This window comes from Ailuropoda melanoleuca, chromosome 8, assembly GCF_002007445.2.
Source record: "Ailuropoda melanoleuca isolate Jingjing chromosome 8, ASM200744v2, whole genome shotgun sequence".
In the NCBI taxonomy this organism is placed as follows: domain Eukaryota; kingdom Metazoa; phylum Chordata; class Mammalia; order Carnivora; family Ursidae; genus Ailuropoda; species Ailuropoda melanoleuca.
The window spans coordinates 1427117-1452617 of NC_048225.1; the positions used below are offsets into that span (position 1 = coordinate 1427117).

The window sequence follows — 25501 nt, forward strand, 5'->3', positions numbered from 1 at the left end:
TATTTAATTTCTCTATTTTCTCATTAGTAAGTTGGGAGTGTTTGTTTTCAAAATCTATATTCCTTCTCATTCTAAGAAGGATTACACCAGAGGCGACTTAATAAATATAAGCCATCTCTTGGTATAAAATCAACAGTTGAGGAAATCGGCCAAAGAGAAAATGAGGAAAGGAAAAGAAAACTAGGGAAACCATTTATGCCAAAAGAAGACAAAACAGACAACAAAGTTCATGCTCTGAAGTTCTATAAAGTCTGGGCAGCTGGGGGGCTCAGTCGGTGAAGCATCTGCCTTCGGCTCAGGTCATGATCTCAGCGTCTTGGGATTGAGTCCTGCATCTGGCTTCCTGCTCAGCGGGGAGCCTGCTTCTCTCTCTGCCCCTCCTCCTGCTTGTGCTCTCTCTGTCAGATAAATAAGTTAAATGTTCTAAAAAGTCAATATTGTTAGATCAGAAATTCTTCTGTGTGCGTCATAATATTCAGAGGAAAATGCAATTCACTGTAAGATTTAGAGCCTTAAAAATAAACACACTCACTGCTCAGGAGAAGCATAGGTATTCCTTGGGTGCCTCTCATTGTTCATGGAAGGAGGACAAGTGGAGCGGGGTACCAGCATCTTCTTAGCTTCCCTGCAGCTGCGCGGGCGCCCCAGAGTGTGCGAGCGGCATCGTGCGTGCTGCTCCGTGCGGACAGAGCAGGGAAGAAGAGGCGCAAATGTGCTGTTCGTGGAAAATCTCATCCCTTTGATCCCATTTTAAGGGAGAACTATTGAGTGAAGTAGCTTTTAATGGGTTTAAAGTGCGGATGCTGGAAAGAGATTGTATTACCTGCGCTTTGTAAGAAGATACATATGTAAGACTTTATAAGAATAAAAGATGGTCTATCATTTCAAGTTATAGCTCTATCCTCATTGTAAAAATAAATTTATTAGATATTTGAACTCCCTTTTTATTTTATTTATTTATTTATTTATTTATTTAAAGATTTTATTTATTTATTTGACAGAGATAGAGACAGCCAGCGAGAGAGGGAACACAAGCAGGGGGCGTGGGAGAGGAAGAAGCAGGCTCATAGCGGAGGAGCCTGATGTGGGGCTCGATCCCAGAACGCCGGGATCATGCCCTGTGCCGAAGGCAGACGCTTAACGATTGAGCCACCCAGGCGCCCCTGAACTCCCTTTTTATTAATCTTTGTTTATTTAAAAATTATGATAGTGTTATTTAGAAAAACAAACCTCACATATTATTTTTGCAGGACAGAAAACATGACCTTTTGGGGCTGGTAAATACTTTATTCTTAAAATAGTTTTTTGCCTCACGTAAAAAAATTTTGAATCTTTTTTCCTTTAGACATCCCTTTGCATTCTTATTTGTTTCCTGTCATGTTTGATAAATTTAAAACACAAATAAGTGATAGGAGATGTTACCAGAGTTAAAATAGCATTTCTTCTGACTACCAACTAGTGATGTTTTGTGGCGTAGCAAAGCTGCTGCTGTAAGGTTCAGCTAGAGCAAATGAAAATAATTCACCAGAAAAACAAAGAAAATGAAACACTGAATCACCGTGAGTTTTTCAAGATTGGAGAATCAATCAAAAGCTCTAGAAGTAAGTTGAGTTTCACAGAGTGGTTTTGGGTGTTTAACAACCGAGCAGTGCGTTCATTCCGGAAGATTGATGGCTCTTATTTTGTTACGAACGACTATTTCGTTATCCGACGAAATATGAAACATAGCCCAATCTGTTAAAAAAGGAAAAACAATTTATGTCTTTAAAAAAATAAAACAGAAATTGAGTCAACATGCTGCAAAGGTTGAAGTTTAAAATACTAGTTTAGGAAAACGCACGCCTGTGGCTGTGGGTTTATTTTAGGTCAGGTAAGTGAGGAGATTTACCGTTTCATTGAAACACTTGTGAAGGTGAGTCCGTGGTCACTCACTGATGGGTACGCCCGGCTCTCTGCAGTCCAGTGCTGAGCGTCCTCTGTTCTAGCTCCTCCCTCGTGGCAGGTGATTAACAGGTGAGCTCCTGACACGGAAGTCCGCAAGGACCGCCTGAGCAGACAGAAGTGAGGGAGCGGGTTTGGTGAGCAGGGTGATGGCGAAGCTAGTCACGAGGAGGGCACAGAGGGGTCAGCGCGCACCTTACCTCGTTCTAACTGGTCCGTCCGCACGTCGTTCGTTAGAGTCGAAGCGAGAGGGAACATTTACGTGACAACTAAAAATTAATACAGAGCCTTAAGACTTGGATTTATGATCATTTGTGACAATAAATAATTACTTAGAATTGTTTTACTATTTTATGTAGTTTGGTATGCTATGTACTATTTTTCCTACCATTTTCTCTTTTCAGAAAAGCTATCTTTAATTAATTAGCATTTGGAAATTGCGAAGTTTAAGCGAGTCAAACTGAAAAATATTTTAGGTTTCAGACATGAGCAAACAGAGACACTAAGATCATTGACAATAGATAATTGGAGCTTTCTGACTAACGAAGCCACTTCTCACATAAGAGGCAGTATAACGTGTAATTTTTATAATCGTTTTTCTCACTTTTAAGTTCTCTTACTTTTTAACTGCTTAAGGAAATTGGTTAAATGTTAAGCCAATTGAAGAGAGAATGGGATTAAAACTTATTTATATTTGGTCTTTATTTTTATAACATCAGTGTAGCTATTTTTGTGCCCTGACTGTTTCTGTCTGTTCATTTTTGGCTACTACTTATTTTCATCCAGGTGATTTCACAGTTGAAGGTCTTGGGCAGGTCTGCAGCAGCTGGCTGCAAATTTGATAGAGAAATCTGGTCTAACGAGCTGTCCCCGGTCCTCAATCTCTGGAAGAAACTAAACCAGGTTAGTGCTGGAGTGGTAGTCCACTTGTTGCCCCGTTTTCCTCCCTATCCTTTTTTTTTTTTCCAGTTTTACCCCCAGATTGTCTCTTGGTTAAACTTTGCACTTCCCCTTACTGTGTACTGGTTTCCAGGAAGGAGGAGGACAGACGAGCCTGAGAGGCAGGGTGGCTGGCGTCACTGTCATGCCTGCTGTTGTACCAGCTCGTCTGCGCCTGCTGCGTGTTCCTGTGATCACTGCTTGCCGTCTCTCTGCTCGTTCTATGAAGTCAATGACTGCTCGCCAAAGTGGCATTTTTCACAGGACTCAGGGTGCTGAGGGAGCACCGTTGGCGCTGGAAGCTGGCGTGGTTTTGTACTGTAGAATAGTCACGTTGTTGACGTGGACTAGGTGCTCACTCACCAGGCAAAGCCAACAGAGCATCGTGAGTCCTGGTCTTGGAGAACAGGGCTTTAGTTTCCAGATGTGACAAAATAACCTATGCAGTTCATCCGTTTAGTAATACTGTAAAAATGCCTGTGTATCAGATCTAACCTCCCAAAATAAGGGAAGTCAAATAAAGCTAATTTCAGAACCTAGGAAAACGTTTAAAACCTTCTACAAATTCAAAGTCCTCACGCCTTACAGAATTGTAATTTTGGGTTATTAGGACAGTCTCAACAATTGGTCAGCAGACTCAGTAAGCACTGACCCCTGCTAACTGCAGTCACTGCTTCTACTCAGATCATTGCACTGAGAAAGCTTGATGTAGGCAGCTGGAGGAGAAATCCCACACCGGCTGGCATCCTAAGCCACACTCCCCACTCTGCCCACAAGTAAGCATTCTGTACGCATCCTGACTGCGATCCCATCTTCGTACCAATTCACTCTAGATTTTTAGTGACTGTATTAGTGATTATATCTATTTCAGGAAAAAAATATATATAAATATGTAACTATAACTTCTGGCATTACTTCCTTAATCATTAATCATTACTTTCTTATATCATTTTTAAACAGTTGAGATGCATAATTTAGTAACATCTGTTGTTTTTGTGACATTTTTCTTGGGATTTCTATTGAAAAATAGTAATTTGAAAACCAGTAATTTGACAAGTAAATACTTAAAAGTATAACAGAGAAAAACCTAATCTCATTTAATATTCTGCATGTTTGCATTTGAAAGGTCAGTTCATGCTTTAAAATTTTTATTACACACCAGCTACCACTCATCAATTTTTAATACCTGGTTGATGGTGATAACTGATGAGAATTTCTGACATTCTAACCAATTTACATCTCCTTTATATGGCGTGAGAACTCCCATTAATTCTCACTGCAATTACCCATGTGATAAGCGGTACGTATGAAACCGTCTCTTCTAGGCTGATAGAGTTGTTGAGGGAAAAGTAGGTGATGGATTTTTTTCTGAACTGCAACTAAACCTGTTGATCCAGTACCTATTATTTTTTTGTTCAGACTGGTAAGTAGATTGTATATTTGTCAAATTAAATTTGTGGACTCAGTAGCCTAATTTTAAAAGAATGGATTGTAATTGAATAAAATTAAAATAGATAGTGCTAGAATAAACAATAGGACTAGTACTTAAATTCTTAAACTAAAAATATCTTCTAAATGATTTCTTCTCAGTTACTCACTTTTCTTCCCTTTTAATTAAGGTGAAATCATAAAAATATGATTACTATGTCCTGGTTTTAGAAAATTTAAGGTAGGGAACATATTTATACTACACACCTTTGTTGTATAAAAGCATTTCTCAGTTGTACTTAGAGCTGTTTTGTTCGTTTTGTGGGGTTTTTTTGCTTACTGCAACATCTAAAACTGAGCACATTTAATCTCCTGTTTCAGTCAGTGTCAGGTGAAAGGTTGCCCTTGGAATTTAGTTCTTAGTAAAGCTCTCTGCGCCACCTCTCTCCCCGCACCCATGCTGACAGATTTCGTTCCTTTCAGTCACACCAAGTATGTAATTTACAGTAACTTACATTCTGCCTGTGGCATTCCTGTCAGCAAAGTAGAAAGAACCCGAGGTATTTCAACAGATGATTTAATACAGGGAGTTGGTTATACAAGTCTTGCAGGGTCTAAAAACACCAACAGAAAGACTAGGACACAGATGTGTGCAGGAAGCGACTCCCTTCCCTGGAGCGGGGAACCAGGGTAGCCTCTGAAGTGGTCAGCACCTGGAGCCGTGGACAGCTCCCGTCCTGGGAGTCGGACTGGGACCCAGGAGAGCGCTGCCTCCTGGGGGTGCAGTCACTCTGCAGAGCCCGGGGTTGGGGGGTCTCTTCTCAGGGCTGGAGCACCCCTGGGAGAAGGCCAGCTAGCAGGAAGGACAGAGTTCCTCCCTTCCCAGTCGGGCTTGCCGTTCCACTTTGGACATTCCACGAGGCACAGCTTCAGCATCACAAAGCTACACAGAGAGGATGGAAAAGTGGGTTGATTGGAGCTGAGAGAGGGTATCTCGTTTCCAGGAACAGGGCATGCCTTCCCTTTGTTCTTCCTTCTCTTCTTTCTGCTTCTTGATTCAGGGGTTTGCTTCAGTAATCCCCTCTTCTGACTCTTAGTTTCAACACTGAAGGCTATATTGCTGTTTTAACCGTTTCTCTCCATTTCTTACATTTGTGTTTTGAGTATTGTTCAGTTTTAAATATTTTCTAAATTCCATTATGAGTTCATCTTCTGTCATGCATTCTTATTGATGAGTTGTTTTCCTGGTCACCTTTTAGTTAAGATTTCTTCTATAACTGTGATCGGAAAATGTTTTTTACTGTCCGTTCTTGAATTATACAAAATTAGAATGTTATCTCTTCTTTTTAAAAATATTTACTTAAATTCAAGTTAGTTAACATATACTGTAACATATCACAGTATATATTAGTTAACATATACTGTATTAGTCAAGGGTAAAATTCAGTGATTCATCAGTTGCATACATTCATCAGTGCTCACCACATGCTCCCTTAATGCCCATCCTCCCTCCCTTCCAGCAACTATTTCTTGATGGGTTGAATCTTAATCACTGTAATTTTCTTCAGCTCTTAAAGTGTTTTTCTTCTAATATTAATGAGTCTGTATAAGCTTTCTTTTGCTATTGGGTAGATGTATCTCATTTCCTACTTTTACTCTCGGCTTTTGAATCTGTTTTGTGGTGTATCTTACAAAGAGCCAACAAGTGGCTTGTGTTTGATCTTTAGGCGGATCTCTCGGTCTATGTACATTAATTTGGATTACATTATATTATTATGTTTTGTATTTTTCCTACTTTTTTTTCATTCCTTTCTTATCTTCCTTTGGACTGATATCTCTGATATTTTCTCTCATAGTTTACAAATCATATATGCTTTCTCATTTTCCAGTGATATTTTATTGTACCNATTACATTATATTATTATTATGTTTTGTATTTTTCCTACTTTTTTTTCATTCCTTTCTTATCTTCCTTTGGACTGATGTCTCTGATATTTTCTCTCATAGTTTACAAATCATATATGCTTTCTCATTTTCCAGTGATATTTTATTGTACCTACTTAGCTTATCAAAGTTGAATATAATTACTTACGTGGAAGAGAATTCAAGAAGCTTAGGACACAATGCGCAGCCCTCATTTCCTGTGGAGTTACTGTTACGTGTTTCAGACTTGGGGGTGGTTGTCACTTGATGCTGGTTAGGATCTGCCCCACATTCGGGGTCTTCACTGTTCATTCCTTCTGGCGTCTCAGGCACGAACAGCTAGTGTCACCTCCCTTCCTCCTGAAGTACAGGGAAAGTCCTTTGGCGATAAGTTCTTTGAGTTCTTATTTATCTGAAAATGCCTTTAATTTCCCTCTGTTGTTAATTTTTTAATTTTTTTAAAGATTTTATTTATTTATTTGGGAGAGAGCGCAAGCACAAGCAGGGTGAAGGGCAGAGGGAGAGGGAGAAGCAGACACCCCGCTGAGCAGGGAACCCGATGCAGGACTCCATCATGACCTGAGCCAAAGGCAGATGCTGAACCACCCAGGCGCCCCTTCTCTGTTGTTTAAATATATATTTTCCTATATTAACAGTTACTGTCTCTCATTATACTGAAGATATAGTGAGATAATTCTGCTCCTCTTTGGTTTTTCTCGTTGCTGCTGAGAAGTCCCTTTTTGCTCCTTTTTGCTCCTTTCTTACTCTTTTTAGATCTCTTTGTCTTACTTTTGCAGTTTTACTAAGACTCAGTGTGTATTTATTTTCTTTGTCTTTAATTCATTCATTTTTAGGTCTTGTTTGAGACTTAAGGGGCTTTTTGAAGTTGGATTGCTGGTGCGCATCAGCACTGCCAAGTCACTGGAACTATTAGCTCTGCTTTCTCCTTCTCTCTTCTGGAACTCTAATCAGATACAGGGTAGCCTTTTCCTCTTTCCTCATCAAGTGTCCTGTTTCTCTTATTTCCCATTTCCTGTTGTCTGTGTGATGCATTCTTAATAAACTCTGCACATCTGTCTTCCAGTTCCCTCACTCCATTCAGCTAAATCTAATCTAGTTTTACAGTTTTATATTTTATATTTAATTATGTATATATATTTTTAAATTTTATTTTTAATTTTAAACTTCCAAGTTCTTTTTAAAGATTTTATTTGTCAGAGAGAGAGAGAGAGAGAGAGCGCACACAAGCAGGGGGAGCAGCAGGCAGAGGCAGAGGGAGAAGCAGGCTCCCCGCAGAGAAAGGAGCCCGATGTGGGACTCGATTCCAGGACTGTGGGATCATGACCTGAGCCAAAGGCAGACGCGTCACCGACTGAGCTACCCAGGCATCCCTAGATTATGTATTTTTTAATTTAGAAGTTTTCTTTGTTTCTTTGCCAGATCTGCTTGTTGTTTAAGATTCTCTATTGGTTCTAAAAACATTTCTGTAATTGTTTTATGATAAACATAAATAATCATGTGTGATTATTCCGATATCTGAAATCTTTGTGGATTTGATTCTCTTCTACATTGTAAATGATAACTTGATAGGGTGCCTTACTTATAGAGTAGTTTGGGCTCTTTTTTTTTAAGCCATGAGCTGCTGATTATTTTGGTAACTTTACCTGAAGGAATTATTTGTAGCCTACGATTGCGTTCTGCCATTCAATTTAGAATGTAGGATTAGGGTTTTGTTTGGTTTGGTCACGATCATGAGCCCTTCACATACTTTGAGATAGCCCTGCCCTGGAACTGTGTAAACTAAATTGCCCTCTTGAAGTGCCTTAGAACCTCCAAAGTAGTGCATACAAAGTACCGTTCGAGTTCCAATTGTGACAGTTGATTTTGAGAAGAGAGTCCTACACCTGCACTCCCCACTCCAGTCACTACCAAATTTTAACACCCACGATTTCCCTACTTGTCCTTGGGACAGAGGTGAATGGGGGTTATTTCTATTTCACTCTTCTCCTGAGAGCGTCCTCGTTCGGGATTTCAGTTTTGGGGGCTGTCTTTCTAACCTCTCCACCTGAGCAGATCCTGGACCAGATCTCTGGTCTTGCAGCCCCGTATTTATGAGTGCAGAAGCTCGGGTTCTCTGGCATCAGTGGACTTCAGTGGCCTGCTTGCCATTTTCCCACTCTTAGTGTGGAAAAATAAAAAACGTTCCTGGATTTCTAGTGTTACTATAAAGAGCCCCAGTCTTGTGTGACTCTTCACACACCGTGAGAATTAGCTTTGTAGCATTTTGTCTAGTTATTGCTCTGATCAGAAGGGATAATAAAACTATTATTATTTCTCTGAGAGGGCCACAGGGTTGACTCTAAGTTCCTAAGCCCCAAGGTGCTGGAGAGACCAGAGCATTGTCTCCCTGGGTTTTTATAGGTCAAGAGGGGTGAAGCCCGAACTTGGAGCCATCTCTTAGATGGCGTGGCTCCTGAGAGATTTTATTTACACACCGCATTGTTGATTAGGGTTCAAGCCCATTACATTTCCTAGAACATCCTCTTTGGAGGAGAAGAGGGAGGAGACAGCCTGATCCTGTCTATGAGGAGAGCATCAGCACCTTCCCCACCCCTTGTCTACCTCGCCCATGCAGCATTTGGCTCTTTGTGTAGGATAATTGATCCGGCTCTCACCAGACCACCCTAAAGGTCAGCCCTTGGACAGGGGACAAGGACAATATCAACACACTATTTACCATGAGGTAATGAACATATAATTATCTCTAATCCAGAATACCTTGTGTTTGCCTTCAGGATGAAGTTAATAGAGGTGAAAATGGAGTACTCAGCACTTAATTGTTTGAATAATTCTTTCTTCCCCTTTCAAGGTTGCATTTGGGTGTATTTAAGAATATGCTTTAGTATTTTATTCAGCGTAGTTGTTTTTAGCCCCATCTTACTCTGTTAAAAACAGAACTGAAATTCTCTATTTCTTACTTGGAGCAGTTGTAAAATAAGTTGCTCGTGTCCTTTAAGTGCTTGTGCCTTGTCGACTGCCTGTCTCTCTGAAGTGGCGTGTTCTGTGGAGTTGGAATTGTTGCTTCTCGTCGAATCTGGGTGCTGAGTGGCTGGAACCTGAGTGTTCCCTTCAGCCTTAACATCATGAACCAGTTCACTCGCTGCACGAGAACGTTGGACTCTTCACAGACTTCGAAACAGCGTGCACACACAGCATTTGCGTGTCTTGCTGTCTTTCTGAGAGTCCGTGTACACGTCAGCACACCAGTTTTAGGAGGGCTTTGAAGAAAAGATAGCTGTTCATCGTAGATGCATTTTGCATAAAATTTTCAAATTCAATGACATTTGTTATCCTTGTTCGTGATCCACTCTTCCCTGTTTTTATATTGCTGAAACTGGTAACGTGTAACAGAATAACGTCGTGTGGGAACTCATGGTGTGCCTGGCACTGAGTGTCTGCTCTAGAATGTCAGTCGTCCTTCCCCTCGGGGACCCTGGTCCACGTGACATCTCTCAGGGTGAGACTGTGTTGTTACCTTCTCCCCTGAGAGCTCCACGGAGCCGCAGAACCACTGCTCCGGCCGCATCACAGAGCAGAGAGCCTGTGAAACATACTTCTTCATCTTAGTGACGTGCCATTTTACTCTACGTACCCAAGTTTGGTATGAAAATGGCTATCAGAGAACCACGGGCTAGTGGTTCTGCTGGATTTGCTGTTTGTTAATACTGTAGGATTATACATCAAAGCTAGGGAGTTTTCAAGGCACATAAAATTAGCAAATAATTTATATTTAAACCAAAAGCTCCTTTTTTTTTTTTATTAGCACTCCCTAGCTTCCTGTCAGTTTTCAGAAGATGTAATAGCTTCCATCAGCTTCAGTGCGTCAACTCAAAATACCGCCCTCCGGTCTTTGCGCCTCGGCTTTACTCCCTCTGCTCCTCGCCAGCAGCTCTGCCATCTCGTCCAGTTCTTTGGCACGCATGATTTACACAGTTGATCGGGCCATGAGCACACACTTGTCCTAGTTGAGCTCTGCTTGGTCAGTGAACACACGTTTAATTGTAACTGAACTAAATGAAATGAGCATTAAAATGTTTGGTTTCCTTTGATCCATTTGATAATTTGGCATGATCCTGGAAATAGCTGTTACCAAGTTTACGCTAAGCTCTGTTACTCATAGCTGGCTTTGGGTACAATAAAATAGAACGACAAAGCAGCCCGTTATTCTGGGAAATGGGATACCAGGAATTCTATAGATCTTTCTCCGCTTCACCAAATGGGTAGTACTCTTTTATTTCCTTATTTCCTTTTTTGTTCCCTTCCTTGCTCTCTTTGTCAGAAATCCACTTCTGGAGAGACATAATTTAAGGCAGATATGGCAAGCTTTTGACCGTTCTGATTAGGAGTTCATTTATCTCTCTACAGAATGTAACACATATGTATAGAACTGAGGGAGCTGTCTCTCCAACGTCACAGAATGACTGCACCTGTTCTCCACCTTATGATCTCTTAGTTTCAAGTCTAATGGAAACAGGGGCTTCTTTCTCAGAGCACCCAGCAGAATTCTCACTGTCTTGGATTCTGTCTTGTTGGCCGTCACTGTGGTTGGGAGAATGGAGTGCTCTTAATACTGAAGCTTTAAGTCACACACTAATTTCTGCAACTGAGTTGAGTAAATTCTTGTAGAACCGTATGGATGAAGACTTAGGAAAGGCTGTTTCTGCCCCAGAGAGATAGTAGGAAATGATTATCTAAAGAAGAATTGGTTCCTGGAGGGCAAAAGTAAAATTTCTACCCCATGGAAATGAAGGTGTTTCTCATTTCCTTTTTTGCTTTTTAAACTGATTATATGTTGAGTCTTTTTAATATCTTCCTTATCATAGAAAAAATATCTTGAACCAAGACATGATCATATGACGGGGGTGGTTCTGTCTGGTTGTTGATCATTGTTTTATAAGCCGTGAGCAAATATGAGCAGAGACTATAATCTTAGTAATTTCCTTGCGTCGCAGATCTGGGAAGGATCCAAACCTGAATCTCCGTAACACTTTGAATAGGTGATATTGTCCCTGAGAGCTTGGCCAGCTACAGCCCAAGGGACACCTCTGACCTGTCCTCATTTTCTGGAAATAGTTTTACTGAAATCCGGTCAGCCTGATTGTCTGCCGACCGTCTGCAGCCTCTCTGCCCTACAGCATGCTGGAGTGACAGTGACCCGCACAGCCTGGCGTGTCTCCTCTCTGGAGCTTTACGGGAACGCTTGCCAGCCTCTGGTCTAGTCAGTGCTAGAATGTCCTCCTATGACAGATGCTCTCAGAAAGAACCATTTTCAGAAAACGACACCGCTTACCCGTGTCGTCCATTTTACTGAAGTGTGAAATAGTATCCCACTTCGACAATTACGTCAGTTAAAACACACAAATCCTGGATTCACACCCGTAATATGCCAAATTAGAGTGGTTTTCCTGGCCTGAAAGATACTCCATGCTTAATAGTTAAGTTTTAAAATACCCGTAACCTTTTTCCCCAGCAGCTCCATAATCACTTAATGATTTTCTCTGGATACACTTAGCTTTTTAATGACAAGATGAGCTTTAAAATGTCAAAGCCATCCTTCAGAGGAACACAGTTTACTCATTCGTACTTAGTCCTTAGAAAAGGCTTTTCTTACAATAATTAGCTGACAAAAGATAAAACGGTAGTCCCTCAGGAATTTCACCAAAACTCCTGCTGCTGTGTGTTGTAATTATTCATGGTGATTTTAGCTTATGTATGTGTATGTATTGAATTAAAACATACATTATTCACAATTTTTTTGTCTTAAGATTGTAACATATTGCTACTACTATGAGTTCTCTCTGTACTTCATCCTTTCGGGTGTGTAGAATTCCTGCATTTATTTTTAGAATTATTTGACATGGATTTTTTTATGAGAAGTTGTGAAGGCCTTGAGGAAGTGGATTATGTCGTGATCTGGACGACTGTACTTTGCGGTCTCCTGCTATGTTACGCTTTTCCACTGATTAACTTACCACAGCTTATATAGTATGTTTTGCTGCCGCTGCCGCCTTCTTTTCCGTCACAATGCTTTTTTATCTTTTATTAGTCACTTTTGAGACTGTACTGTATATTTTTTCTTTTCTTTTGTTGTTATTGCTGAACATACAGCATTTTACTTGCTAGTCTCGAGGGCAGGACTATGTGATGGGAGTAGGATGTGAAACACAGATGAGAGCCATTGATGTCATCTGTTATAAGTGCTAACAGGTGAACTTAATTTTAATAATACATTTTATATCATATGATGTATCCAAAACAGAAGCATTTCAACATGTGATCAGTGTAGAAAATTATTAATGTGATATTTTACATTCTTAAGTCTTTTTTTTTTTTTTAAGATTTTATTTATCCATCAGAGTCAGAGCACAAGCAAGGGGGAGCAGCAGAGGCAGAGGGAGAAGTGGAATCTCCACTGAGCAGGGACCCTGATGTGGGGCTCGATCCCAGAACCCTGGGATCATGATCTGAGCTGAAGGCAGTTGCTTAACTGACTTGAGCCACCCAGGCGCCCCCATAGTCTTTGAAATTCAGTTTGCGTTTTACACTTACTGCATGTCTATAAACCATAGTCCCCATGTGAACTCTGTCTGAATTTTAAGCATTTTTTGATGCTCTCCTAAATCACCCTTTTATTTATTTTTTATTTTTTTAAAATATTTTGTTTATTTATTGGACAGAGGGAGACACAGTGAGAGAGGGAACACCAGAAGGGGGGGTGGGAGAGGGAGAAGCAGACTTCCCACTGAGCAGGGATCCTAACTCGGGGCTCGATCCCAGGACCCTGGGATCGTGACCTGAGCTGAAGGCAGACGTTTAACGACTGAGCCACCCAGGTGCCCCTAAATCACCCTTCTAAAAAGTTTAGTACAATGAATTGTTTCCTTGGATTATGGATCCAAGAGTGGTGGAAAGTCTCTCACCCAAATATGTCTGTTTAATTAATGCAGCTGGAGACTTTCAGTTGCAGCCCCTGCTATTGGCCACTCCGAAAGTTCCTGGGGCCTTTACACATTGTGCTCCGTTGACTCTGCCCGTGCTCTAGAAATGGAAGAGCAAAGCCTGGGTGAGAGCACAACTGCTGACACCTTGGTTTACTGAGTGTTTTCCAGTGCACTGTTGAGACCTACTGCTCAGAATAAAAGGATTTCTTTCAAAGTATTACTGCTCATGGACAGTGCACCCGGGCACCCCGGAGCTCCAATGCAGATGGACAGTGGGATGAATCTTGTTCTCATTCTGGCAGCCCACGGAGGCAGGAGTTGTTTCGACTTTCAGGTCTTACTGTGTAAGAAATACATTTTGTGAGGCTATGGCCGCCATAGATGGTGATTCTCTGATGATCCAGGCAAAGTAAACTGAAAACCTTCTGGAAAGGATTGCCCACTCCAGATGCCAATAAGAATATCGTGATTCCTGGGAGGAGGTCAAAATACCAACATGATAAAGGGTTTCACAGCAGTGGATTCCCACCCTCAGGGACGACTTTGAGGGGTTCGGGACCTCAGTGGGGGAAGTCGCTGCAGATGGGGTGGAAACAGCAGGAGAGCTGGATCAGAGCTGGATCAGAGGTGGAGCCTGAAGACGGGGCTGATCTGCTNTCAGGGACGACTTTGAGGGGTTCGGGACCTCAGTGGGGGAAGTCGCTGCAGACGGGGGTGGAAACAGCAGGAGAGCTGGATCGGAGGTGGAGCCTGAAGACGGGGCTGATCTGCTGCGATCTCGTGATCGAACCTGAACCGATGAGGACGTGCCTCTCACGGATGAGCGCAGACAGTGGTTTCTTGGGATGGAATCTACTGGTGAATGTGCTGCGAAGGTTGAGGTGACAACAAAGGACTTGGAATATGACGTCAGCGTGTTGATGACGCAGCAGAGGGTTTGAGAGGACGGACTCCCGTTTTGAAAGAAGTTCTGCTGTGGGTAAAATGCTGTCAAACAGCCTCTTGTGCTGCAGAGAAACCGTTGCTGACGGGGAGAGTGGATCAGGGCAGCAAACTGCATTGCTGTCTGGTCTTGAGAACTTGCCAAGGCCACCCCAGCCTCCAGCAGCCACCACCCTGACTGTCGGCAGCCCTCGGCACCCAGGCAGGACCCTCCACCAGCAAAGGGATGAGGACTCACTGCAAGCTCAGATGATGTTAGCAAATTTAACANTGGGCACCCCGGAGCTCCAATGCAGATGGACAGTGGGATGAATCTTGTTCTCATTCTGGCAGCCCACGGAGGCAGGAGTTGTTTCGACTTTCAGGTCTTACTGTGTAAGAAATACATTTTGTGAGGCTATGGCCGCCATAGATGGTGATTCTCTGATGATCCAGGCAAAGTAAACTGAAAACCTTCTGGAAAGGATTGCCCACTCCAGATGCCAATAAGAATATCGTGATTCCTGGGAGGAGGTCAAAATACCAACATGATAAAGGGTTTCACAGCAGTGGATTCCCACCCTCAGGGACAACTTTGAGGGGTTCGGGACCTCAGTGGGGGAAGTTGCTGCGGACGGGGGTGGAAACAGCAGGAGAGCTGGATCAGAGCTGGATCAGAGGTGGAGCCTGAAGACGGGGCTGATCTGCTGCGATCTCGTGATCGAACCTGAACCGATGAGGACGTGCCTCTCACGGATGAGCGCAGACAGTGGTTTCTTGGGATGGAATCTACTGGTGAAGGTGCTGCGAAGGTTGAGATGACAACAAAGGACTTGGAATATGACGTCAGCTTGTTGATAACGCAGCAGAGGGTTTGAGAGGACGGACTCCCGTTTTGANGCAGGGACGACTTTGAGGGGTTCGGGACCTCAGTGGGGGAAGTCGCTGCAGATGGGGTGGAAACAGCAGGAGAGCTGGATCAGAGCTGGATCAGAGGTGGAGCCTGAAGACGGGGCTGATCTGCTNTCAGGGACGACTTTGAGGGGTTCGGGACCTCAGTGGGGGAAGTCGCTGCAGACGGGGGTGGAAACAGCAGGAGAGCTGGATCGGAGGTGGAGCCTGAAGACGGGGCTGATCTGCTGCGATCTCGTGATCGAACCTGAACCGATGAGGACGTGCCTCTCACGGATGAGCGCAGACAGTGGTTTCTTGGGATGGAATCTACTGGTGAATGTGCTGCGAAGGTTGAGGTGACAACAAAGGACTTGGAATATGACGTCAGCGTGTTGATGACGCAGCAGAGGGTTTGAGAGGACGGACTCCCGTTTTGAAAGAAGTTCTGCTGTGGGTAAAATGCTGTCAAACAGCCTCTTGTGCTGCAGAGAAACCGTTGCTGACGGGGAGAGTGGATCAGGGCAGCAAACTGCATTGCTGTCTGGTCTTGAGAACTTGCCAAGGCCACCCCAGCCTCCAGCAGCCACCACCCTGACCAGTCGGCAGCCCTCGGCAGCCAGGCAGGACCCTCCACCAGCAAAGGGATGAGGACTCACTGCAAGCTCAGATGATGTTAGCAAATTTAACAATAAAATATTTTTTAATTAAGATGTATACATTGTTTTTTTATTTTAAGAGACAATGCTATTGCACAATTAAGAGACCATGGTATAGCATATACATAACTTTTTTAGGCACTGGAAGCCAAAAAATTCATTTGACTTGATTTATTGTAATATTTGCTTTATTGTTGTTCTGTGGAACTGAACCCACAATAACTCTGAGGTATGCCTATATAGCTGTAACAGAAATAAAAATGTCTAAATTTGAGGTCTTAGCCCAAATCTGTCTTCAGGAATAATCTTATAGTCTTTTTTTTTTTAAATATTTTATTTATTTATTTGACAGAGAGAGACAGCCAGTGAGAGAGGGAACACAAGCAGGGGGAGTGGGAGAGGAAGAAGCAGGCTCCCAGCGGAGGAGCCTGATGTGGGGCTCGATCCCAGAACGCTGGGATCACGCCCTGAGCCAAAGGCAGATGCTTAAGAACTGCGCTACCCAGGCGCCTCATGTCTTCAGGAATAATCTTTTAATCTTAAGCTAATAAAATTTATTTAATGGTGATTTATTTAATGGCAATAGCCATGCTAGATCATCACGTCATTAAGTGACTTATCATGCTCAGTGGACGAAAAGACAGCACTCTCCGCACTCTCCTGGGGTATATGAACGTGACACCGTTAGAGCAAACAGAAGGGGTCCTTAACTAGGATTGTAAGCAGAACGTATAAAGAAAATTAGGATAACAGAGGTAAGAGGACTTCCCACATTTATCTCTTGATTGTATTTTGACACTTTTAGAATAATATTGAAGGAATTTTTTTTTCTCTTAACCATATAAGCTGTATAGTAACAACTCCTATTCCTTGAGTGTTTGCTACTAATTTGAGAAATCCTAGAAATCCATGTGTCAATCTCTGTTAAAGTATAGATGTAGAGGGGCGCCTGGGTGGCTCAGTCGTTAAGCGTCTGCCTTTGGCTCAGGGCATGATCCCAGAGTCCTGGGATCGAGCCCCACATCAGGCTCCTCCACTGGGAGCCTGATTCTTCCTCTCCCACTCCCCCTGCCTGTGTTCCCTCTCTCGCTGGCTGTCTCTCACTCTCTGTCTCTGTCAAATTAATAAATAAAATCTTAAAAAAAAAAGTATAGATGTAGAAATAAACACAGCGTTGTAATAGTCACTGATCTTGAGTACAAGATCTATAGTGTGGTTCTGTAATATCCATACAGGGAATTTTCAAATTGAATTAAATAACCATTCACATTTTATTTCAAAGCCATGATTTCTTCTCTTCTTCTTCACAGTATAGCTGTTCTCTCTTTGCATTGGCTTACGGATGCTGTTCTTTCGACTTTTCCTACTGTATTGACTCCTGCTTCTCAGTTCCCACCCCCATGCCACTTCAAATGGTGGTGGATCCCAGAATTCCCTTCCTATGTATTCAGAGATTTAATAAACTTGGCCACCATAAAACAATAGTATTTCAAAACGGAGTGGGACAACAGGGAATTTTAATAACTTTTGAAGCGTTTAATGTCAGTGATTTGTGCTGCTTTTCAGTATGTATGACCTGACATATTATTTTTCTAGAACTCAAACCTGATTCATCAGAAGGTGTCTCCTCCTAATGATCGGCCAGGATCTCCAATATTGTCATTCATCATCCTGGAACAATTTAATGCCATTCGCTTAGTCCAAAGTATTCATCAGTCTCTTGCTGCTCTCAGCAAAGTCATCAGAGGGACTACCTTACTGAGTTCAGAAGTGCAGAAATTGGCAAGTGCTTTATTAAACCAAAAGGTAAGCTCAAATTAAATATATGTGTTTTTATTTCATTATTATAAGTGACTCTTTTATTATGTATACATTTGTCAAGTCTTACAGTTAACAGTAACAGAAAACCCAAGTTAAACTACCTTAAGCTAGTTAGGAATTAATTGGCTGATAAAATGGAAGGATCCAGGGGTAGCCAGCATTAAGTCAGCTTGATGCAAGAGCTTCACATTGTCATTAGGATCTTAGCTTGCGTTATTTATCTACCTGTCTAGTCGTGTGTGTGTGTAGATATGTATATACATGCAGCCTCCATGTTGATTTCACTTTTGGGCAGGTCCTGTCTACATGGTGGTATCCTAGCATTCTGAGTCTTACTATCCTCTGAGCTCCAAGTCCAACACAAAGAACACCTTTTTCTTGGTAACTCAGGCAAAAATCCTGGGATTAGCTTTAATCCAAACTGATTGGCTTGTATTTGATGCCTAGTCCCTTGACCATTCTCTTACAGAACTTGGCATCTGGAAAAGATTTCACTAGGGTTCTATATGAATTTAGAAAGAAAAGAGTTTTGTTTTCCCTCTGCCCCCAACACTGTTTACCCCCAATATAGAAAACTCTGATGGTCAACTTGAAGTCTTCTCTGTTTGAACATAAAAGATTGTCTTTTTGGGGGCGCCTGGGTGGCACAGCGGTTAAGCGTCTGCCTTCGGCTCAGGGTGTGATCCCAGCGTTATGGGATNCCCTTGACCATTCTCTTACAGAACTTGGCATCTAGAAAAGATTTCACTAGGGTTCTATATGAATTTAGAAAGAAAAGAGTTTTGTTTTCCCCCTGCCCCCAACACTGTTTACCCCCAATATAGAAAACTCTGATAGTCAACTTGAAGTCTTCTCTGTTTGAACATAAAAGATTGTCTTTTTGGAACTTCCTGTATCTGACATAAAAATATTTCTGTCTTAGTTCAGGCTGCTATAACAAATTCCCACACATTGGAAAGGCTTAAACAATAAACGTTTATTTCTTGTAGTTCTCGAGATCAGATTGCTGGTAGATCTGTTGTCTGATGAAGCCCACTTCCTGGTTTGCTCTGTCTTCACGTAGCACAGAGGGAAAGAGAGCGGAATCAACCCCTCAGCTCAAGAGGGCTGTATGTGGTATTAATGAAAAATAGGAAAGGTAGCCAACAAACCTGGCTTCTTGTTATGCTTCTGCTATAAATCGTTTGGGCCGATCTTTGGCATTAACACTTGGAAAAAAAATAAATCATATTTATGATGGTATTGTAATGTGGCTTATGACACCATAGTGAAAGATAAAGAGTTAAATGGACTTTTTTATACGAAACATTTTCCATGAGTAAGACCAAAGAATGGCATTTTATAAAGAGGTCATAGATTTTTAATTCTTGGTAGCACCTCTTACTCTTCCCCGACTCAGTAAGTTCTCCTCAGTGTTTCTGTGTTTGGCACTGGGACCTGAGGACTTCTTAATTACAGTGTGTTGAGGATGTAGACGATCTCATTATTAATGTGTTAAGTTTTATATATTATACTTTTTAAAAAATTTATTTGTCAGAGAGAGAACGCAAGTAGGGGGAACTGCAGGCAGAGGGAGAAGGAGGAGCAGGCCCCCCGCTGAGCAGGGCGCCATCCCAGGACCCTGGGGTCATGACCCAAGCTGAAGGCAGGTGCTTGACTGACTGAGCCACCCAGGCGCCCCATATATTACACTTTGAATTGAGAAATATGGCCTCTAAGATATCACTATTTTTGAAATATTTTTATAATTTGCATGAAAACATATTGGTTAAAATTCTTTCCAAGGATAAAAGCATGTTTTGCAAAGCACATTTACATTATACCACAGAGAGTGTCTCTAGAGATGTTTCCTGGTATCTGATGAGACTCAGTTGAGACTAGGCTGACCTTCACCCAGACAAGATCCATAAAATAGTTTCTGACATTTACTTTCCAATGAGTTTTACCAAAAATTGTGAATCCAGTACTATCCCATTTATTCCAAGATAAAAATTTAATTTTTTATTACATTTGCACGTGACATGTTCTGTATTAAGTGATATGATTTAATGTAATTTAGGAAATAGTTCAGTACTTGACATTTTCTTTACTGTGTCTGACATAATTGGAGTTAAGAATTTTCTTAGAGAGAATTATGACTTTTGTATTTCTTTGACAGTTTCTGGTAATCTAAAACTTTTTTTGTAAAAAATTAAAATATTTATAATTTGTTCAAGAGAACAATACTGTTAAATATTGTTACTCTTCTTTTACATATTAGGACGAAGGCTTTAAATTATAATTTAAAAGATAAAAATTGGAAAGGTACAATACAAAATCATTTTATTTTTCTTACTGAACAATGCCGTCTGTTCAGATATGCACATACCTACCTATAGAGCTTTACTGTATAGCTTCAGGATGCCTAAGAGTTAGGATCTCCTCTGCTAGACAGTTTTTTGCATTCACTCCTTTCTCTGCCCAGGTCTTCTTTATAGCGGTGGTTCTCAAAGTGTGGCCTCTAGACCAGGAGCATCCACATCACCTGAGAACTTGGCAGTGTGAATTTTTGAGCCCCACCCCTGACTGTGTGAATTAAACTCTGTGTTACCCTGCAGTCTGCATTTTATCAGTCCCTTGAGATGGTTCTGATGCAGGCCAATGATTTAGAAACGCCATTGTGTAGTCAGAATTCCCATAAAAACTGGCGGAATCACCTGCCACATCACATTTCAGCTCCCCCCACTCCACTCATCAGTATCTGTGACCATCTCCATCATTGGTCTTTAAATCTTGGGGGGGAAAAAAGATGCACATTCTTATGAAATGTTTAGGGAAATCCCCATCTTATCTTAAAGGCTTCCTCTTTTAAAGTTTAGCTAGCTTCATGCAAATAGTGCTTTAAAAAGTCATCGACTGTTTTACCTAATGATAATTATTAATGGTGAGTGATTTACAATTTTTCATTAGAATAAAGTAATACCTTATGTTTTATGTAACACTTTGCCAGTTCAGAGAACTTTTGTGCTCTGTTCTCATCATGCTCCTTCACTTAGATCAGAAAACTGAAGCTGAAAGGAGATGCTATCCTATAAAGTATCAGAGCCAATACTGTATCAGTGTTCTTCCCACTTCCTCTGTCACTGAGTAGTTCGCTAATTATATCATGCAGTTGGATGGTAGTCTTTGTTACAAGAGGCACTTAGCAGCTTTGTGAACACTGAACTCCACATACTTATCTCCAGAGGCTTATCAAATACTGGGACAGAACTCCCCCACCTCCTCATCTCTAGCTTCACTTAAATCAGAATTTTATTAGATACACTTACAAATGGAAATCAGCTCCTGCTGATTTGTGTCAGTACAAAGGGGCCTGCATATATACAGAATTTCTAGTATCTTGGAATTCTCTTTCAGTATCCCTAATTTAATACTGTTAATGTGCATAATGAAAGAATATATATATATATATTTTAGCAGAGATTGTAACTCCAGAGTTTATTCTTTCCCTTGTCCTTTTTTATTCATTTAGCAGTTAGAAATGGAAGTACAGTATCATAAGACTTTAGTGCTGTATGTGAAGTTTTATTAATACTATTGGGTTTTTTTAAATATCACTTAATATTTATTGTTTTTTGAAAGTAGACTGTAATAAGTTAAAGATGTATACTATAAATCCTAAAGCAACCAATAAAAATAAAATTAAAATACCACAGAGGTATGCACAATGAGCCAATATAGGACATAAGATAGAAATATAACCTTTACTTAAATAGTCCAAAAGAAAGATGAGGAAATAAAGAGAGAAGTCAGAAGTTACCAGTGTTAGGAATAAGATAAGAGACATCACTACAGTTTCTACAGACATTAAAAGCATAATAGAATATTTTTAATAGCGTTATGCTCATAAATTCAACAACTTGGATGAAATGTATGAATTCTTTGAAAGATACAAACTGCCAAAGTTCATTCAAGAAGAAATAGCCTATACCCTATACTCTCTATTAAAGTATTTGAATTTGTTACTAACCTTCCCACAAAGAGAGCTCCTAGAATTGACTGCTGAAATCTAATAAATATTTAAGAAAGAAATAATACCCACTCTATGTAAACTCTTCCAAAAAAAAAAAAAAAAGAAGAAGAGGCAGGAATACTTCCCTGAACTTCATGAGACTGGCATTGCCTGATAGCAAAAGCTAACAGAGACATCACAATAAAGGAAATCTATAGATAAAATTCCGTCTTCAACATAGACCCAAAACTTCTCAACAAGATGTTAGCAAATTAAGTTCAACAAAACATAAAAGTGGATAATGCATTTTGACAAAGTGGGGTTTATTCTAGGAATATGTTGGGTTGAATTAAAAAAACCCCAATGTTATTTATCATTTTAATAGACTAATAAAGTTACATGATTATCTCAGTAGAGACAGAAAGGCATTAGACAAAAGTCAACATCCAGTCATGATAAAAGCTTTCAGCAAGTCAGGATTAGAGTAATGGACCTTCTCAACCAGATGAAGGGCATCTGTGAAAAAGCTTAGCTAACATAATAGTAAAGGACTGAATGCTTTCCCCCTAAGATCAGGAATAAGGGACTGAGGTCCACTGTCACTACTTCTATTCAGCATTGCACTAGCTAGCACGACAAATTTAGAAAAAGAAATAAGGCATACAGACTGGAAAGGAAGAAGGAAACCTGTCTTTATTTGCAGAGGATATGATCATCTATTTTCAATGTCTTAAGGAATCTACAAAAAAAAAAATCTAGAGCTAGTAAGAACATTTAAGTTTAGCAAGGTTGTGGAATATAAGGTAGATACATAAAAATGATATATATTCTGAAACCAACTATGGAAAATTGAAATTAAAAAGTACTGTTTGCAATTATATAAAGATGACCTATCAGGATGAAATTGACAAAAAAGATGTGTAGCACTTTTGTATACGTTGAAAACCACAAAGCTTTGATGAGGGAAGTTAAAGAAGAGCCAAATAAACAGAAAGATGTACTGTGTTCCTGTATCAGGAGACTCAGTGTTGTTAAGATGTTAATTCTTTTCAAATCATTCGAGAGATTCAAAACAACACGTCAAAACCTCTACAGAATCTTTTTGCAGTGATTGACAATTTGCTTCTAATTTTTTTTGTAAAAATAAAAAGACCTAGTGTACCCTAAAAAGTCTTGGAAAAGAATAAAATGGAAGATCTTGCTCAAAAGGATTTCTAGAACTGTTCTGAAGAAAGTAATCAAAGCACTGTGGTATTGAGATAAAAATAGATACATAGCTCAATGGAATGGAACAAAGAGTCTAGGCAAAGACCCACTGATGTATGATCAATTGATTTTCACCAAATATACTACAGCAATTAAAGAGAAGAAGGAAAATCTCTTTAATAGTACTGGAACAATTGAAGAGCCAAAGCCAAAAAAATAAAAAAAATTGAAATCCTACTCCTGTATTTCCAAACATATATAAAAATTATCCCCAAATTGATTATACTGTTTTGNAAGGAAAATCTCTTTAATAGTACTGGAACAATTGAAGAGCCAAAGCCAAAAAAATAAAAAAAATTGAAATCCTACTCCTGTATTTCCAAACATATATAAAAATTATCCCCAAATTGATTATACTGTTTTGAATATAAAAAATTAGCCACAGACAGGGGAAGGATTAGCGAGACATAGACCCAACAAAGGAACTTGTATCTAGGAATTTTTTTAAAGTACAACTCACTAATAAGAAGACAAGCATTCCAAATAAAAGAAAAAATACCTGAATAGACACTTTATCCAGAAGGTATACATATACCACATTTTCTTTATCCATTTATCTATGGATGGACCCTTGGGCTGCTTCCCTTTCTTGGCTACTGTAAATAATGCNGGATGGACCCTTGGGCTGCTTCCCTTTCTTGGCTACTGTAAATAATGCTGCAGTAAACATAGGGGTACATATATCTTTTCAAATTTGTGTTTTCATCATCTTTGGGTAAATACCCAGTAGTGGAATTATTGGATCATATGTTAATTCTATTTTTCATTTTTTGAAGAGCCTACATACTGTTCTCCAGAGTGGCTGTGCTAGTTTGTATTCCCACCAACAGTGCATGAGGGTTCTTTTTTCTCCACATCCTCACTGACACTTGTCATTCCTTGTGTTTTTGATTGTAGCCATTCTGACAGGTGTGAGGACGTATTTCATGTGGTTTTGATTTGATTTTCCCCAATGATGACTGATGTTGAGCATCTTTTCCTGTGTCTGTTGGCTGACAATACATCTTCTTTGGAAAAATGTCTATCCAGGTCCTCTGCCCATTTTTAAATTGGATTGTTTGTTGTTTTTGGTTTAAAGTTATATAAGTTCTTAAATATTTTGGACTTTAACCCCTTATCAGATCATTTACAAATGTCTTCTCCCATATAGTGGGTTGTCTTGTTGTTTTGTTGATTATTTCCTTCTCTGTGCAAAAGCTTTTTATTTTGGTGTAGTTCCAATAGTTTAATTTTGCTTTGATTTCCCTTGCCTGAGGAGGTCATATCTAGAAAAAAGTTTTCTATAGCCAGTGTCAAAGAAAGCACTGCATGTTTTCTTCTAGGATTGTTATGGTTTCAGGTCTCACATTTAGGTATTTAATCAGTTTTCAGTTTATTTTTGTGTGTGGTGTAAGATAGCAGTTCGTCCACAGATGAATGGATAAAGGAGATATGGTGTGTGTGTGGTGAGATTGTGCCGTTTGTAACAACATGGAAGCACCTGAAGGGCACAATGCTAAGTGAAATAAGTCAGAGAAAGAGAAAGTCTGTATGATTTCACCCATGTGTTAAGCTGAAGAAGCAAAACAAACCAAAAGGAAAATGAGACAAAAAGTCTCTAAATACAGAGAATAAAATGGTGGTTGCTAAAGAGGAGGGGATGGTGGGTTGAGTGAAATGGATACAGGGGATTCCGAGTACAATTATCTCGATGAGTACCAAGTCATGTATAGAATTGTTGAATCATATTGTACACCTGAATCTAAGATAAAACTGTGTTAATTACACATAATTAAAAANCAGGGCACAGTGCTAAGTGAAATAAGTCAGAGAAAGAGAAAGTCTGCATGATTTCACCCATGTGTGAAGCGGAGAAGCAAAACAAACCAAAAGGAAAATGAGACAAGAAGTCTCTAAATACAGAATAAAATGGTGGTTGCTAAAGGGGAGGGGATGGTGGGATGAGTGAAATGGGTACAGGGGACTCCGAGTACAATTATCTCGATGAGTGCCAAGTCACGTATAGAATTGTTGAATCATATTGTACACCTGAATCTAAGATAAAACTGTGTTAATTACACATAATTAAAAAATAAGAAGATACACAGATGACAGAGAAGCACATGAAAAAACGCTTAGTATTGGGGTGTCTGGCTGGGTTAGTCAGTAGAGCATGAGACTCTTATCTCAGGGTCCTGAGTTCAAGCCCCATGTTGGGTGTAGAGATTACTTACATAAATAAACATAAAAACTTTGAAAATTGCTTAGTATCATCAATCATTAGGAAAATGAATATAAAATTACAGTAAGAATATCAATATCTAGAAATCGCTTGCATTTCTATGCAGTAGCACCGAATGCTAGTTCGTAGCATTTAGAATATCCAGAATGAAATTAAGAAAGCAACTCTACTTAAAATAATATTGAAAAGAGTAAATATGTGGGAATAATGTAAGAAAAAGAGCAAGACTTGTATGTTGAAAACTGCAAAACATCACTGAAAGAAATTAAAATAAATTTAAAAATCATCCTTTGTGGGGAAATCGAGAAGGGTCTATGTGGGTGCCACTTTGAACCGAGTTTCCAACACGCTGTGGCTTCTGCTAGCTCCCTCCCTCGCTGTCTCCCGTGCTTACTCAGAGAAAGGTGCCATGTTGTGAGCTTCCGGATGGAGATGTCCGTGGAGGGAGGAGCTGATACCATCAGTCAACAGTTGGCGGGGACAGAGGTCTGCCAGCTGC

The 25501-nt window shown here is 40.3% G+C and overlaps 1 protein-coding gene across 1 annotated transcript in view; it reads left to right on the forward strand.

Moving 5' to 3' along the window:
- The window catches only part of DYNC2H1 (dynein cytoplasmic 2 heavy chain 1), a 292248-nt gene that overhangs the window by 210740 nt on the left and 56007 nt on the right, over positions 1–25501 (forward strand). The window contains 2 exon segments of the mRNA XM_034665650.1: positions 2728–2844; positions 17300–17509. Coding sequence (XP_034521541.1) covers positions 2728–2844; positions 17300–17509 — 327 coding nt within the window.